Source organism: Erythrolamprus reginae, chromosome 1 (genome assembly GCF_031021105.1).
Source record: "Erythrolamprus reginae isolate rEryReg1 chromosome 1, rEryReg1.hap1, whole genome shotgun sequence".
In the NCBI taxonomy this organism is placed as follows: domain Eukaryota; kingdom Metazoa; phylum Chordata; class Lepidosauria; order Squamata; family Dipsadidae; genus Erythrolamprus; species Erythrolamprus reginae.
Window position 1 is genome coordinate 233,233,879 of NC_091950.1, and position 17,443 is coordinate 233,251,321.

The window sequence follows — 17,443 nt, forward strand, 5'->3', positions numbered from 1 at the left end:
AACCCCTCCAGTCGGCGCAGAAGGATACCATGGTCGATGGTATCGAAAGCCGCTGAGAGGTCAAGAAGCACCAGGACAGAGGACAAGCCCCTGTTCCGGGCCCGCCAGAGATCATCCATCAATGCGACCAAAGCAGTTTCTGTGCTGTAACCGGGCCTGAAACCCGACTGCTGAGGCCCTAGATAATCGGCTTCTTCCAAGGACTTCTGGAGTTGGAGCGCCACCACCTTCTCAACAACCTTCCCCATAAAGGGAAAGTTGGAGACTGGACGGTAGTTATTAAGCACGGCTGGGTCCAGGGAAGGCTTCTTGAGGAGGGGGCGCACAAGTGCCTCCTTATAAGGAGCCGGGAAGGACCCCCTCCCCAAGGAGGCGGTGACAATCTCCTGGACCCAGCTCTGTGTCACCTCTTGACTGGCCGAAACCAACCAAGAGGGACACGGATCCAGTAAGCAGATGGCAGAACTCACAGCTCCAATAGCCTTGTCCACTTCATCAGGTGTCACCAAGTCAAACTCCTCCCAGACAGATGGACAAAGACGTTTAGCCCCAGTCACCTCGACTGACTCATTGTCAGCCGATACTGCTATGCAATTGGAGTCGAGTTCCGCTCGGATCCGAGCAACTTTAGCAGCGAAAAACGAGTTAAATTCCTCAGCACTGCCCTGCAAGGGTTCCCCAACTCCCCCCTGATTTAGAAGGGAGCGGGTCACCCTAAACAGAGCAGCCGGGCGGGATTCCGCTGATGCAATCAAGGCGGCATAGTACGCGCATCTTGCCGCCTTGAGCGCCACTTTGTAAGTCTTAATAAAAGCTCTTACAAGTGTTCGGTCAGAGTCGGACTTACTCTTCCTCCATCGCTTCTCTAGACGTCTCTTCTGGCGTTTCAACTCCCGGTGCTCCTCGTTGAACCATGGAGCTCTACGGAGTCTAGTGCCACAGAGAGGTCGCAGTGGCGCAATTCGGTCAAGAGCCTCCGCTGCAGCCTTGTTCCAGGCCTCAGCAAGAGACTCTGCCGAGCTGTGGACGAGCGAATCTGGTAAAACCCCAAGCGCCTTCTGAAAGCCCTCAGGGTCCATCAAGCGTCTGGCGCAGAACCTCCTAATCGGTTCCGCCTCTCTGCGGGGGAGGATTGGAGCCAGGAAGTTAAGCCGCAGTAGAAAATGGTCTGACCATGACAAAGGCAATGCTTCTAAGCCCCTTAGTCTCAGACCACTATTCAATTGCTCCGAGAGAAATACCATGTCGGGTGTGTGTCCACCCTCGTGAGTCGGACCCTGAACTACTTGAGTCGGCCTCCTCATCCAGGATCAAATCCCGGATGAGGAGAGCTTTATTCACGACCGACCTGGCATTGAGTAGCAGCAGCTTGAGCCCAGGGCCCGGATTACACTCGTCACCAGGGCTCGGGTTTGAGCTCTTTTTCCTCCAGAATGGCTAGCCCCATGGCTCCCGCCAGGTAGGCTAAATTCTGCATTCATACTGACCCTATTGTTCCCATACATACCATCCCACTCACCCCACCCATTCATATTATAAAATTTACAGTTACCATTTATCTCATCCATACCCCACCCATCCTGCAAGCTAATCCCACCATTCATTCGATTCATTTCATATATACCTTCCATCTGATCCCAAATATCCATCACTAAAATTACCCCCCAATAAATTAGTTAAAAAATGTATAAAAATTAATTAATTAATTAATTAATTAAAAAAGGTTAATCAGTCAGTTATAACATTAATCTGAGACAATAATATTAATTAGAATCAATTAATATAAATCAGTTCTTAAATAAATAAGTAGATCAAAATTCATCAGCCAATCAGTCAATCCAGAACAGGATGATAATAATGTCTTTAGTAAAATCCTTCATTAAGTCTGTTGTAATTATAGAGTCATCCACTAGGGGCGCAGCTATCCCAGCTATCTCAGGCTTTTCTGGGCTGCCAGAGGAGCCACCTTTCGGTGGTGCTTAAGGAGACTTTGGCAGCCCAGAGCGAATGGAGCATTTTCTTTCCCTGGGCACTTGGAGAGGGAATAAACCACTTCGCTGTGGTGACCACAGTGAAGGAAAGGCTCCGGCTACAAAGCGAGCGAAAGGAGAGGGGAGCCCTTCAGCATGGGAAGGAAAGAGGCAGCAGGTAGCAGCAGCAGCAATAGCTGCCTTTTGGTCAAAGGAGTGGGAGGTTCTCCCCTCTCACCCACCTGGGTTTCTCTCTCTCGTGCAGGGTATGGAAGGCAGTCTTGCGCCGGGTGTATGGGAGGTGCGTGCTCCTCCTCGCCGCCTCAGAGTCCCTCTTTTTTTTTAAGCCTTAAAGTTTTTGATTTTTTTGATTCCCCTCACCTCACCTTTTTCCTTTGGCAGCAACTGTCCTCCTCCTCCTCCCACCCAAATTCTGAGCTTTTATTTCTTTCCTAATGGGTTTGCATACATTATTTGCTTTTACATTGATTCCTATGGGAAAAATTGCTTCTACTTACAAACCTTTTTACTTAAGAACCTGGTCAAAGAACAAATTAAGTTCTTAAGTAGAGGTACCACTGTATATTCAACATATTTCCTCCTTCTATTTTCTTCACTAACTCTGTGAGGTGAGTTAGTCTGAGAGTGACTGGCCTAAGTCACAGAACTGACTTTCCTGGCCAAGGTGGGACTTGAATTCATGGTGTCTTGCAGTTGCGTAAGGTGCCTGATCTGGACAAATATTTAAATACAAGTGTTTTGGCCTAACTGAGCTGAGGACCTAGTTCTTCACCTAGCTATTATCCATTATTATTTTTTCAGGTCAAAATATGCAGGGTTGATGAAATAAAATTTCTAGAGACAGAAATTCACTTTTTCTCAAATTTGTTCACTGAGGTTCTTCAGTGATATTCTTACCAATACCAGCAATTGCTTTCCTTCTCCTGAGTTATATAGTCTGGGTTCCCACAATGAATAAATCATTCATGACAGAGTGATAATAAATAATCGGCTTGAAGAGTAATACCTATCTTGGAGCTCTAAAGTTAAGATGGGTTTGCACACATTATTTGCTTTTATATTGATTCCTATGGGAAAAATTGCTTCTACTTACAAACTTTTCTACTTAAGAACCTGGTCACGGAATGAATTAAGTTCTTAAGTAGAGGTACCACTGTATTTGTTCTTGAATGCTGGCCTTTTACAAATATGTAATGGTAAGCAATACATAGAGGTTTATCAAGTTTCTCTGAACAAAGTCAAGTGGTTTAGAATAAAATAATTAAACTAATATAAATTCCAACCTTATTAAGGTTACTTTGATCTAGAATCCAGTTAGATATATGCATCTCAAACTGATTAATATCATATATACAGTACTGTATATATAGTTTGCATGCCTTTTCATATTATAGGAAAAATGCCATTAAAGCAAATATTTTGTTTTTTTCTTCCTTACATCTTTTGGGTAGCCCAAATAATAAGATGACTTAATTTAAGCATTAAGGATTATTTAATTTAAGAACATGTTTGACATTATTTGATTGTCATCTTATGTGGGGAAAATGCATACAAAGTGTTGTGGTTCAGTCTGGGACCCCTCCGGGAATGGCTGACCTTCTGTCGGTTTCCAGCTCAGAGGGAGAGGCTGAGGAACAGGAGGTGCAGACTGACGAGGAAGAGGAATCCCAGGCTGAAGAAGAAGGACAGCCAGAGTCCCACCAGGGGGAGCTCTCCCCAGCAAGCAGCCTGGATTCCTTAGGGGAAAATGCTCAAGACATCATAGATATGCGACAAAGGAGAGCTAATCAGAGACGGACTCAATTGGCTAAGTATTTCCAGCATTAGAGGTCACAGCTGGGTTTGGGTGTGGTGCTCTTGGGAAAGGATAAAAGGCGGACCCACCCTTCCTGGCTTGTGGAGTTTTATCTTGGAGATTCGTGAGACCTGTCTGTGAACTTTGGTGGCTTACAATCCAGGTTTGTGCCTTGGACTATTGAAACCTTGGGGGGGTGTGCCAGCAAGAAGCTTGTGGTATTGACTGGACATCAGGACCCTGCTGTAACGTATTATAGCCTGTCTGTTGTGAAGACAGGTTTTCCTTTGTGCTTATTTTTTCCAGCTATAAAATACTTTTGGCTTTTACCAGAGTGTCTGGCTGTTTTTTCAGTTGGTGTTGAGGTCTGGGAAAACCCAGACAGAACACAAAGGAAGGCAATTTACAAGAACTTGAGACTTTTTATATTCTTAAAAATACTGTATATCACATTTCAGAGGCTAGTTTGTCTAAATTCCTTTCCTCTTACCTAGATTCATCCATTTGATGATCCATCTTAAATGACCAGTAAAACTTCTGCAGATGTATCAGTGAGAGGAAATGACTAATGACTTCCAATGGAGATAAAATACATTTTCAGATGCCTCACCACCAGAAATTTATCTTGTTATACAGTTAAAATAACTTTCCATCCATCTTCTTTTCTGTATTGACTGTGTGAACTACATTGGAATAATTAATACAAAGTCAGCCTAATTTGTAAAAGACAGACCCTTTCTTAGTATATTACTATATCACTATTCATTTTACATAGTTTGAGAACCAAATACTGCCTATTTGTTACAATCTTGATAAGCCTAACCCACCAACCTTCAGAGATCCACTAAGAAGTATATTGCTTATCAATAAATGAGGGGTTTTGTGTGTGCGTAATGTATCCATTAAAATATATTTCCCCTGGTGCTGATATTACATTATTTTTAGCTATTTCAGCTATATAGGCAGATTGGCTGTGTTTTTTGAACAGTTTATTATTAATTACATGATGAGATTTTAAAAAATACTAAACTCTCTTTGTTTGGTTTTAGTATAATTCTTGATCATACTTTAACTCTTTTACATTTTTTTAATCTTTTATCTATTTTTTATTTGCATTATAACCTGTAAGACTGCCAGTCACCTTGTAGAGGAGATGGGCAGATTAAAAAATAATAAACAAACAATTTAAAATTTGACATATTAACCAGTTTTGAATAAAGGTATTGTATATACACATTTCCACATAAATAAAATAGCCAAGAGATGATATGTTCTGCAGTACATTTGAATTTCTTTTGGATGTCTCACATCCAATAACCATGTATATGCAGAGGGGTGGAGTACATACAATTGTAGGGCTGCATAAGAGGATGGAAAAAGGCCACGTTCCATTTCTAGCTAAGTCCACATTCAGTGCTTTGAAAGCACAGAGCTACAAGAAACCCATAATGGATTTTTTTTTAAATTGAAAACTGAGATTTTAGGAAATGGCACTCCTGATCTTCTGTACATTTCCAGCATCACTTCCTGTGTGTTTTGAAATCAGAATCCTCTTAGCATGCAAAGTAAATAGATTATGATATACTGAAGGATTAAGAATCACTGTCTGGTGTCAGATTAATCTCTAATACAGACCATCACAGGAACTGACAGAAATATGGCTGCAATTCAGCAAAATCGCTCTGTGGCTAAGTAACATATGTCAGCATCCTTAGGGTGAATAAGGGAAAGGCCCCCTGGATCTTTTGTTGGAGTTGATCTATCTCAAAAAGATGTATTTCCACATAATGCTTTTATGAGCCATATGTTCTTCTTAAATAAGAAAAAGGCATACATAATATTTAATACAAAATCATATAACATAGCATGTGATTAATCCATTTAATAAATTATTATTACTATCATCATAATTACTGAGTCATTCATGTTTATTAACATTTCTTCCATGTACCTATCATTGTCTGTTAGTACTCAGAATTTTATGTATGTTACTGGACTATTAAGGATACATGGATTATCAGCATGTATTTAATGCATTTATCTGACCTTTGCTGTTAAATATGCTTTATTTTTTCTTTGTTCCCATTAAATTATTATTCACATGTTATATTATATAAATTATATAATATATATTGATTTTTTAATTCTAGGGAGGCTATATTTAAAAGACAGATCAGATGAAGCCTCTATTAAAAGAAAAAAATTAAAACATTTCCTCTTTATTTTGCAGGGAGTCATTTCAACTTCCTATAATTCTGATTTTAAGATCAACATAACTAACTCCTCAGACTGCAAAAGAACGATTATATTGTGATGCAGAAAAAAAATTAACATGTGAAGAGAAATGTTGTTATGTCCAAAGTAATATAAGTTTTTATTCTCAGTCTATTTTTCATTAGTGCCTGAAAAAAGATTAAAAATCTGAATTTCTGAAGAATTAAAAACAAAATAATGATTATTATGGGAAGTTTTTTCTCCGGAACATTAGAGCAACCATTAAAGCTGATTTATTGTGAATTATCTTGTATGTACATCTTGTGTGTATATGTTATTTTTACAACATTGTTAAAATGTCTTCTGAACAGCCGTATCTGAAAATTCATATAATGTAAAGAGAAATAGAAAATGTTGAAAAACTTAGATTTCTTAATCACTGGGAGTATCCTATGCTACTCTGGCTTCTTGCCAATTCTCAATTTTCTGGGCTTCCACAATGAATTTAGTGTTGATGGTAGGAAGATATCATTGGCTTCACTGTTGGTTCACTTCCTCCGGTGCCATGTGGGCGCCCTTTATGCGTGTATGTGCAATAGCAAAAACCAGAACCCCCTAAAAGCCAAAAACAAGACAGCAACACATGCATAATGTCAGAAACTCGGCTTCTGCGCATGCGCAGGAAAAAAAACCACATTTCTTTTTTTTTAAAAATCTAATGCTAATGTTTCAGGCAAACTGATCCAAACTAGGAGGAACCTACCTCTAGTTGGCATGTTCCAAATTATTTAAAAAGAAACTCACTTTTCAACTTAGTATGAACCCCCCTTATGGTTTTATATATTAATTGACACATGTAATTGGTTGCCAAATCTCAATGATTCTGGGTAGACTCCCAATGACACATAATGATTGTCTGATATTGTCAACAGATAAGGATTTTATTAATTTATGTGTCTTCATAATCTTATTGGTAATATAGTTCATTGCACATAAAATTCTTTTTGTCATTTTTGGTTATGGGCTTAGACACTGATGGGGAAACCTCCTTAAAAAGTAATTTGTGGAACAATAACTTAGTAGAGAAGTTAAAAACTGTTCAGACAACACTATGATAATATAAGTCTTCTAGTATAATGAGCAGTAGACTCCTCACCTTCTCAGTCTGGACCACCAGCAATATGGATTGCTCTTTTTGTAATAAAGTTGCAACTTATTTTTGTATGCATACATATTCCACCGTATCTTTTTTTATTTTCACCTATATGCAGTTATGGTAAGAACCAAAGTAAACCTTGTGGTTTTTATACTGTTTATAGTACCGTAACTGTAATTAGGCGATATGCTTTAGTCAAAGTTTATTACTCCACAAATAAAAATACAAAAATGTAAAGAAAGTTATAGAATTAATTTAATAATACAAGTAAAATCTAGTCAGATCTATTTATCAATCGTTAAAGTACATTATTAAAATAGCTTATCTCTTTATAGTATCAAAAAGTATTCTTCAGTTAATATAAAATAGGCTCCACTCAGGGCAAAAAATTATTATGATATTCTAAATACATAATGGTGATGGTGATTACTCATCACATATGTTGTTCTAGAAATGCAGTAAATATAAGGCTCCTTTCTGTAGGTAAATGAATTATATGACCAAGCTCAAAATAGTAAGATTTAGGCAGAACCAAACACATTTAATTCCTCTTGATTTAACCATTTATGCAAAAAGTTAATATTTACTAGTGAATTACTTGAACATGTTTTCAGAAACTATGTTAGTTGAAAGCATTTTTTTTTACAAGAAGTGATCTGTAGGACCTTAATTTTCTTATTATGCACCAATATTTCTGATTTATACCAGACCAAAATGCACTACTTTGATAGAGCTCTTTCCTCTAATTTCCTGCTGAAAGACAAAGGGGAAAAATAATAATAGTATATGAATCATATAATATAAATTCATTTTATTTTGCTAAAGAAAGGATTACATTAAAAACATCAAATCAAGAAACAAAAGCAGAGGGTCACCATTCTGATATAAATAAAGCTAGCAAAAGATAGAGATTGCTTTCCTGAATTTGTTTTAAAACAAGAAAACTATTTGTAATTCAGTTTTAAGATACTACCAATCAAGTTTCAAGTCAAATAAATGTTTTTGAGGGGGAAAAGGTGGACCTTTGCAATTATGGCCTTTGTAATAATATACTATAACGCTTAAAACATGAGCCCTGTACTAAAGAACATATTTCTTTACAATGATAAATTACTTTTTGTAACAATCTACAAATGTTTCCAGCTTCCTGATGGAAATAAACTACTGTAGGCATGGAACTTGAAACAGAAAGAAACTTGCCATAATGCAATATTTAGCATATGCTCTAATCATTTCAGTAACAAATTATATATTTTGGCAGGAGAAATGTGCAAGCTACAGCTGCTTCAGGCTTATTTGTATGCTGGCAAGTTCAAGTAAAACTTTTGAGATTTTTTTAAAAGTCTCGACATGTCAGAATAAATCAATCTTGAAAAAAGACTAGCAGCTTTATCTGATAGTATATTTGTTCTGACAAACAGACTTTTGAATATAAAAGTTGTATAACATCTGCTTTTCAACAGATAGCTAATATTTTACGCCTATATCCTCTAATTGGTGCTAGCCTAATCTTTAAAGTAATTTAAGTAAAAAACAGAGTAGACTTTTGAACAAATGAGCTGACCTTTACTAAGAAACTCAAGATTTGCACATTAAAATGTTTTTCCATATTTTTCTCTATAACAAAGTTTTCTGCTATCCCAAGTGCTATAATAATAAAACAGAAACCAATTAATATTTTCTCCTATATTTCCAACATGATTCTCAAATATTGTTTCACTATCCTTAAAATGAGATTTTTAGGCAACATATGAACTATCGTCTTGAACATATTGACTTAAACATTGAAATCTGCTATATTTTAACTTTCACAAGGCTTTCAATTGCTGGCTGGAAATAATTTTAAAAAGCCCTTTGGGGACAGAGACTTGTCATTTTAGATTAGAAAATGAAAAAAAGTGCTTACCTCTTCCTCATGCACTTCCTGAAACAGTTCTAAACCCCACCCCCAAAACAAATGTCTGAGTAAATTATTAGGGAATCATATAAAATGGTTATAATTTAACTAATTCTTGATTTTAAATTATGCATATTTTTGATACATGTATGTGCACATATAACCTATGGATATAAGCAATAATATAATAATAAATAAACAACAACAATAATAAACATTGAATATAATCTACCATTTATATTCAGTGTTTTCCTGAAAATAAAACCCTGTCTTATTTTTGAACCCTGAAATAAGTGCTTGGCCATATTGCCATGCACTCAAAAGCCCGATTGGGCTTATTATTTATCAGAGGATGTCTTATTTTGGGGGAAACATGGTATCATTACTGCAGGTCATGTGTATACCTGGAACAGCCCATCATTGCTGTTCCCTCCTTACAGTATTGCCTTCTTCATGTGCCTGCCCCTCCCCTCTCATGAACACCCACCCAATATATGGGGGGAAAAAACATGCAGAAGGTAGAGACAACATGCTTTAATGAACGTGTTGGTAACAGGACATCTAATGACCTTATATCATTCATCTGCAGAAAAGTGTGGCCTCTAATAAAGGAGAATGGTGCTTGGTGCTCTCTGAATTTCTTCCAGACTGTTCATGACCCAAACTAGGTAATGTCATCAATGCACTGATGAAGTTACCAGTTTGGGTAGCAAAACATCTGCAAGAAAACAAACAAGCTCAGGGAGCATCACAGACCACTCAGTGTAGCATTTTCAGTTTACTATTCAAGTAACAATTTTATGTCAGTAGAAAGAGCAACAGTCGATTTATAACAGAATTTCATATTCTTCCCGAAGGGGTGAAGGAGCAGCTCTGTTTATCTCCTTCACATCTTTCTTTTTTGGGGGGAGTTGAAGTAGCAAGTACCAGGTGAATAATATTTTCTGCCATGTGCCAGGTGTTTGCTACAGTTTATGACTGGTATGTATGGAAATCTGGGTGGAGTCCTAAAAGTTTGCCTTTGTGCCAAATCAAGCTTTAAGCAAAAGAAGTTAATTTAATTATTTGAAATGGTAAACCTTCAGCATGCAAGGCGATGCTCATAATACAATCCTGCGTACATCCACTCAGCAGCAATCCTGAGTCCAATGGGGTTCAGTGTTAGAACATAATACCCTTGACTACTTTTCCTGGAATAGCCTCATCCGAATTACCAACTTATTCCTACTGCCATCTTTTTTCTTCAGTATTTTCAGTATGTCGGATGATATTCAATTATCCAATATCTAGTATACCCAATAATATCCATACGTTGTTTTATCTTTTAAAAAATTCCATTGGTTACAATATAAAATGCATATGTGATCTTCTTTTGCACTACTGATTACATTTTTCTTCCTGTTAATGTCTATCTATGCTTCCTGTTTTGAGAACTTGTAGCTATCGTGACTTTATCAAAGGCACTCTCCTCCTGGTAGCAAAGGCTTTTCTATGTAACAGCACTTTCAGTGCATTTCAACTCTTTCTAAAATAAAATAAAAAATCTAAAATCAAAGAAAAAGAGAAATTTAATTCAAATGTAAAAGAGAAATGGGGAAGTTGAATTGCAGCTCTTAAGCTTAATTAAAAGCACATCTTGAATATCTCATCTAGTTAGCAGCTCTTAATGATAGAGCTTTTGGTTTAACCTGCCAAATATCTGTAGAATCTTGTGAGAATAATTGATCTTCCTAACTGGCTGCTTTTACTATATCAACATCAGAGCTTAAGGACCTTATTGTGGTGTACAGTTATGACCTGGAGAATTCCTTGGAAGTGGACTTATTTCTCCAGAAGAAAAAACAAGAATTGGTGGCTTCCAGTGATGACTCTTTATTTACGACCATTAATAATTCAGTATGTTTTGGAATTGTGTTGTTGTTATCCCTTTCTATATCCCTTTCAAAAGGAAATAGATTCGACCCTCCCCATTGTAAACCAATTAAGTTGTTTGAAACAGAAAAACACTAAAATGTATATCTAAAATAATGGGATTGGATAAAAAAATAAAATATTTTTGTTGAGGAATAGTCTAGCTTTAGAGAAGGGGGCAGTAAAATCTAGATATTGTCCTTTATCATTTAACTGAAAAATAGTCTTCCCATCCCACACACATTTTTTTTTTTTGCAGCTGTCACTGATTGCAAATGAGCTTTTAATTTGATCCAGGGAAAATCTGTGGGAAAAATGAAGGGGTTACTCAATAGTCTAAAGACTCCTTGTCAGTTTCTCTAGTCTAACATCTCTTTGTGGGTTAGATATTTCAGATATTTCTGGAGCTGTTCTTCACAGAAAATGGTGAGGCAGAGGTCATGTTAACCTCATTATTTTATAATTCACATTTTAATTCAAACGTTGAGTCCTTGCCCTGTTTTTTAAGAATTGCCCTCCTCTATTAGATACAGCAATAGCACTTAGACTTATGTATTGCTTCATGGTACTATACAGCCAGGGGTGGGTTGCTGCCCGTACCCGGAGGGGACGGGGGACGCAGTGGGGTAGTGAAAATGGAGCTCCATCCTAGACCACCCAATTTGCATTGCGTTGAAAGAAAATGCAGGGCACCCTGCATATGCCACACCCACAGTGTGGTAGTAAAAATTTTGGTAGCCCTTCACTGTTTACAGCCCTCTCTAAGCAGTTTACAGAGTCAGCATATTGCCCCCAATAATCTGAGTCCTCAGGGCCCTATCAAATAGAATGGTTCAATCTGTTTTGAATGTAGATTCCCCGCAACCTTTGAAATTTCTGATTGGAAAGATTTATTACTCAAGTCACTAATTTCTACCACATTTTTCATTATACATATTTTATAGCACCCTTACCTGTTTGACATGCAGTTTTGTCAGTTTCCACTTTAGTAAAAAACTCTGTCAAAAATTTGCATTCTCTTTTGTCTACTTCACTAGAAAAAAATGGAACAGCAAAGAGGAGTATTAGCCAGAGGTCCCATGATTAAATATGCTGATGCATTTTCATTATTATTACTTCAAGTCAGTTTTTTAACTCCCGGTGATTGCTTGGACAAGTCCTTAAAGGTCTATTGGCAAGATTTTGGAAGGTTTATCATTGCTGGCTACTTTGGGCTGAAAATGATTGGCCTAAAGACACTCAACTGGCTTTGTGGAGAGACTGAAATTCACAGTCTGCCACTTTCTAACCAAGTTCCTTAATCACTATGCTATGCTGGTTCTGATACATTTGAATACAGTCATAATTATGTATATAAAATACTTACAAGCTATGTTTAATGATAAAAATGGTACAAATAGCAAGAACTCTAGCAACAAGAAAAAGAAATCAAATGACCAGCCTAACCAAAAATAAAGACACCCCCCACAAAGAAAAAATAAAACTAAAATTGATAGCATTCTGTATATGAACTGCAAATAATCAGAAGACTAATAGATGGCAGCAAAGAGCTAAAACATAATATCCTTTGTTGCCATCTAGTGGTCATCCAGATTTTTTCAGGCCACGTATGGTTTGCCTAATAATACTTAGAGCACGGTTGTCAAACATGCAGTGTCACGTACATATCATGACATTTTTCCCTTTCAAGGAACTGGGGTGGGCGTAACCTACGTGTGATACATTCGGCCCTTGGGCCGTCAGTTTGACACCCCTGAATTACAGCATAACATTTCTTATGTATTCCTGTAAAATTAACTTGTAGGGCAACATTAATGACAACCAGAGAAATCTATTTTCATAAAAAATGTATCAAACCTAGGTTTGTCTGACCCAAATACAATAACATAACAAAATCTCTACATTTCAAACATAGAGCATTTTACTTATGTATGGAGTTTCTGGGAATGGAAAAAGTGTTTTATCTTGCCATAGAATATGAACAGGATAATATCAATAAAATTATTTAAATTGGTTTCCAAAGGCTTCAAAGCAGGAAGATTTTAATTCTATTTGTTGAAGCATGACCTGACTGAACAGAATCCTCCACACCTGAGGGGTTGTATCTTTATATATATATATATATATATATTCATACATACATACTGCCACACTAAGATATTTATTATTTTTATAAATACATTATTTTTATGTCTTCCAGTTGTACAAGCAAGTACCTTGTAATTGGTAGTCAGAATTAAGAAAAACAATCTTTCAGGACAATTTGCTTATTCTATTTTTTTCATTGAGGAAAATATTAAATCCTCTGTAGCTATACATCCTTAATGTGTTAGAAAGGGGGGGGGGAATAAAATAAAATGAAAATTGTCTTTCAAAAATTTGAACAATAAAAACCCTTGTCTCTTTCATTTGTGAAGAACAGAGAGATATCATTTAAATCGCCTCAAAAACTATTATATGTTAGTCCATTTAGGATCTTGATGAAATAGAACAGAGTGTGAATATTTAAGATCATTAGTTTCCTTTCTGCACCTTTTTCATTAGTTTATCATCATTTTGAAAGCCCCAATTATCTCAAATCTTACCCCAGAGGATATATTATGGGAAAAAGCATAGAAAAAGAACACATGAATTTAAGATTCCCAGTCAGATGCACTATTTGGTATAAAGTTGATGAAAGTATTTTCTGTGTGCATTTTCCTATTTGGAATTTTTTTTAAGGCAAGGTACATAAGGTAACATATAACAAATAGCTTGGTGGTGTATTTTGTATTCAAAGTTCCGGAAACTTTTTCCAGCTTTCATTTACCAATCTCTATCAAAACCTAAGATTCCCAAGTTGGACTTATTTTTAATGCCAAAAACTGATATATTTCCAAGACTACAAGCAGGTAAAAATGGGAAGATTACCCAAATAAAGTAATTTGTTCAATCTACTATGAATCAAGATTAAATGACTGTGACTGTTCGGCACGCATTGATCTTCTAGTGCAATCTTTCTGACACACCTTAAATATTGTTTACACATTGCAATAGCTTTCTAGCTGAAAAAAATTAGGAGGAAAGAAGATCAGGGAGTAGCAATTCAGGAAGAGAGAAATTTGACAGAAACATTATAATTTTAATTTTATTCCAGATGTATCTTTCTATCAGTATCCTGCACAAATCTGCCTAAATTTGAAAAATCTTAATAGTCTGTATAGACCATAGACTATAGTCATCCAAGTCATGATTGTCCCATAAGTACTTTTTCAAAAGGCAACTGAACTTCATTTGTTTTTCCTTGAAGATGTTTCGCTTCTCATCTAAGAAGCTTCTTCGGTTCTGTCTTCAGTCATAAGTGAAGAAGTTTCTTGGATGAGAAACAAAATGTCTTCAAGAAAACCAAAGTCCTGTTGCCTTTTGAAAAAGCATCTTTGGGACAAAGCCTTATTCCTATAAATGAAAATTTGAGGGAATTTTATTAATATAATGTCTACTACAAAAAAAGTCCTACTGAAAGATACTAAATATGATAGACCTGCAAAAAAATAAACATTTTTAAAGTGTTCCCTCTAATTTTTTTTCGGGGTGAGCGGAAAAGTATAGTGTCTGAGCGGCAGTCCCTTTGGCACAGGGCGGCATATAAGTATAAATAAATAAAGTAAGTAAGTAGGTAAGTAAGTAAGTAAGTAAGTGTGGGCGTGCGCTATCACACATGAGCAAGTTCTTGCATCCATAATTCTATCCTTTCTATGTCTTCCTCCCTCTTTCCTCCCTCCCACTTTCCTTTCTATCTCTCCCTCCCTCTTTTCTTTCTATCTTTCCCTCCCTCTTTCCTTTCTGTCTCTCCCTCCCTCTTTCCTTTCTATCTTTCTTTCCCCCTTTCTCCAAGCCCTTCCTTTTCCCTCTCCCTAACTACCCCCTTCTCCCTCCTTTCTATCTCTCCCTCCCACTTTCTCTCTCCCTCCCTTCATCTTTCATTCCCTCTCTCTCCATCCCTCTTCCTTTCTCTCTTCCTTCCTCTCTTTTTTGTTCTTTCTCTCTCCCTCCTTCCCTCCCTCTATGTCTTTCCCTCTCCCTCCTTCCCCCCTCTCTTTCTCTCTCTTGCTTTCTTTCCCTGTCTTTCTCTCTTGCTTGCTTTCTCGCTTTCTTTCTCATTCTCTCTCCCCTCCTTTCTCTCTCTCTGTCTTTCTCTCTCTTTCACCACGCCGGCAACAGAGAGAAAAAGAGAGAGAGAGAGAGATGGAGAGAGAGTGGAGGGCGCCGTTGTCTTCGCCTCTGCCCGGCGGCTCTGCAGTGAAGAGGAAGCAGCCGCGCACCGCCTCCCGGGAGCCCGGCCGACTTTTGGAGCCGTTTTGTTTTCGGCCGGGCGGAGGCGGCGCGCGAAGGCGAAGACACAGCGCCCGGCCAAGCTCTGCCTCTGGGGAGCCCGGCCGACTTTTGGAGCCATTTTGTTTTCAGCTGGGCTCCCGGGAGGCGGAGCGTGGCCGGGCACCGTGTCTTCGCCTCCGCGCGCCACCTCCGCCCGGCCGAAAACAAAACGGCTCCAAAAGTCGGCCGGGCACCGTGTCTTTGCCTCCGTGCGGCTCTGCTGGGCTCCCGGGAGGAGGAGCGTGGCGGGGCGCCGTGTTGCAGCGGAGGAGAAAGAGAGGCGGAGCGGGCAGCAAGCGGCGGGCGGGCGGCCAGGTGTTCGGGGGGCAGCTGGCGCGCGCTCCCCAAATCTCCCTGCCAGCCCACCCGCCCGGAACATTCAAAATAAGAAAATCCTTCGCTCTTACTTTGAATGTTCCGGGCGGGCGCGCAGGCAGGGAGATGGGAAGAGCGCGCGCCAGCCCGCGCGCCCGCCAGCCTCCGGAGAACGCCTGCCCCTCCCCCCTCTCTTGCAGCGGATGAGAAAGAGAGGCCGGGTGGGTGGGGGGCGGGGCCAAGAGGCCAGGAGCGCGAGGGGGCCGGAGGCACCATGGAGAGGCAGGTGTGGCCGCGGCTCCCTTCTACTGCCCGCGCCTCCCTGCGCGCCCCCCCGCGGGCTGGCAGGGGGATGGGGACTGCGCGCCCGAGGAAAAAGGTGCGCACGGGGGTATTTTGGAGCGCGCGCGCGTACGTGCGCAGCTTACAGGGAACGGTGATTTTAAACATTTGCCAGCAGATAATAGCTTTGCAAAATTCCTACTTTCTCTCCAACAACATAACCTTTCTTTTTATATTTTCTAATCAATTTACTGAGAGGTGAGGATTTTGACCAATCATGTTTCCTTACATGTACACTTGAAGTAAATTAAAGTAACACACAGACTGCATTACTTTAATAATTCTTGCATAGGAATAACTAGTATTAAAATCATGATTTTAATGGGTAAATTGTTACTGAGCAATTCATGAATAAACTGAATAATAATATAGTAGTTACTTCAGTTTATTCAGCAATTCCTCAGTAACAATTATAAATAGATATAACTGTTTATAAGTTTATTTTATTGATGTGAGTGATTTGGTCTAGTGGTTAAAGGCATCAGGCTATACTAAGAGACTGTAAATTCTAGTCCCACCTTAAGCATGATAGCTAGCTGGGTGGGGTTGGGCCAATCACTTTCTCTCAGTACAACATCTTGGTCCTCTAATATAGTTCAAGAGCAAAGTATTCAATATTAGTCCACATTTTAATAACTAGAAGACCCAATTTCAGCCACCTTAGGGGCATAGAAATGTAGAAATAATTAAACACTTTTATAAAGAGATTAGGGATCTATATAGATCTCTGAGTCTACGTAGAGGGGCGGCATACAAATCTAATAAATAATAATAATAATAATAATAATAATAATAATAATAATAATAGTTGTATAGATTCTTATTGATCCATCAAAATATTTGGCAACAGAAATTTAAAGCTTCTCAGTCACAACTCATAAATTTTTGGAATGCAGCTCAAGTATTTCTGTTGACTACGTTTTCCTGGTATCTCTTCAGAAACCTTTAAAGAGCAAAACTATGTATTAACATCAATTTAAAAGGGGGCGAAACTTGACAATGTGGAAATATATGCCAAGTATTCCTTAAAATTAATATATTATGATCATGTGCATATTTTGTAACAATGCATATGCAGTCTCATCTTTATGTCTTTTAGCAGTAGACAATTATTCTTTGTGCCAATATAAATTTAACACAGGGAGTTCCCTTTAAACTTGCATTTAATTTGGCATTTAAATATTCACTTCTGAAATACTTGCTGTAATAACTGGATGCTTTTTTTAAGAGTCCAAAATTAAAAGGAGGAAAAAGTGATTGTAGATCTATATTATTGTATGGCTGGCAGCATACAAGTAGAGTTTAATAGTTAAAAAACTGTTGGGAGGAGTGGAGGCTCTTTTTAATGTTTGCTCCCTCAGAAAACAATGATCCCAGTTTTTGAAGATAAAGCATTTTAAATAGTTTAAAAAAAATAATAGATGGAAGTATTAATCACTTGTGTGATCCTTGTAGCTGATCAGCTGCAG

The 17,443-nt window shown here is 38.1% G+C and overlaps 1 protein-coding gene across 10 annotated transcripts in view; it reads right to left on the reverse strand.

The window, feature by feature from the left end:
• Positions 1 to 7,343: 7,343 nt before the first annotated feature.
• Positions 7,344 to 17,443, reverse strand: part of WDPCP (WD repeat containing planar cell polarity effector) — a 204,289-nt gene continuing 194,189 nt past the window's right edge. For 5 of the 10 annotated variants that reach the window (XM_070732544.1, XM_070732543.1, XM_070732542.1 and 2 more), the window contains 3 exons: positions 11,918 to 11,997; positions 9,063 to 9,091; positions 7,344 to 7,906 (listed from right to left, as the gene is read on the reverse strand). In XM_070732544.1, the coding sequence (XP_070588645.1) occupies positions 7,856 to 7,906; positions 9,063 to 9,091; positions 11,918 to 11,997 (160 nt within the window). In that variant the 3' untranslated portion in view covers positions 7,344 to 7,855. Of the gene's footprint in view, positions 7,910 to 9,062; positions 9,092 to 11,917; positions 11,998 to 17,443 lie in introns of all 10 variants that reach the window. The other 5 variants (XM_070732539.1, XM_070732538.1, XM_070732540.1 and 2 more) reach the window with 1 other exon arrangement.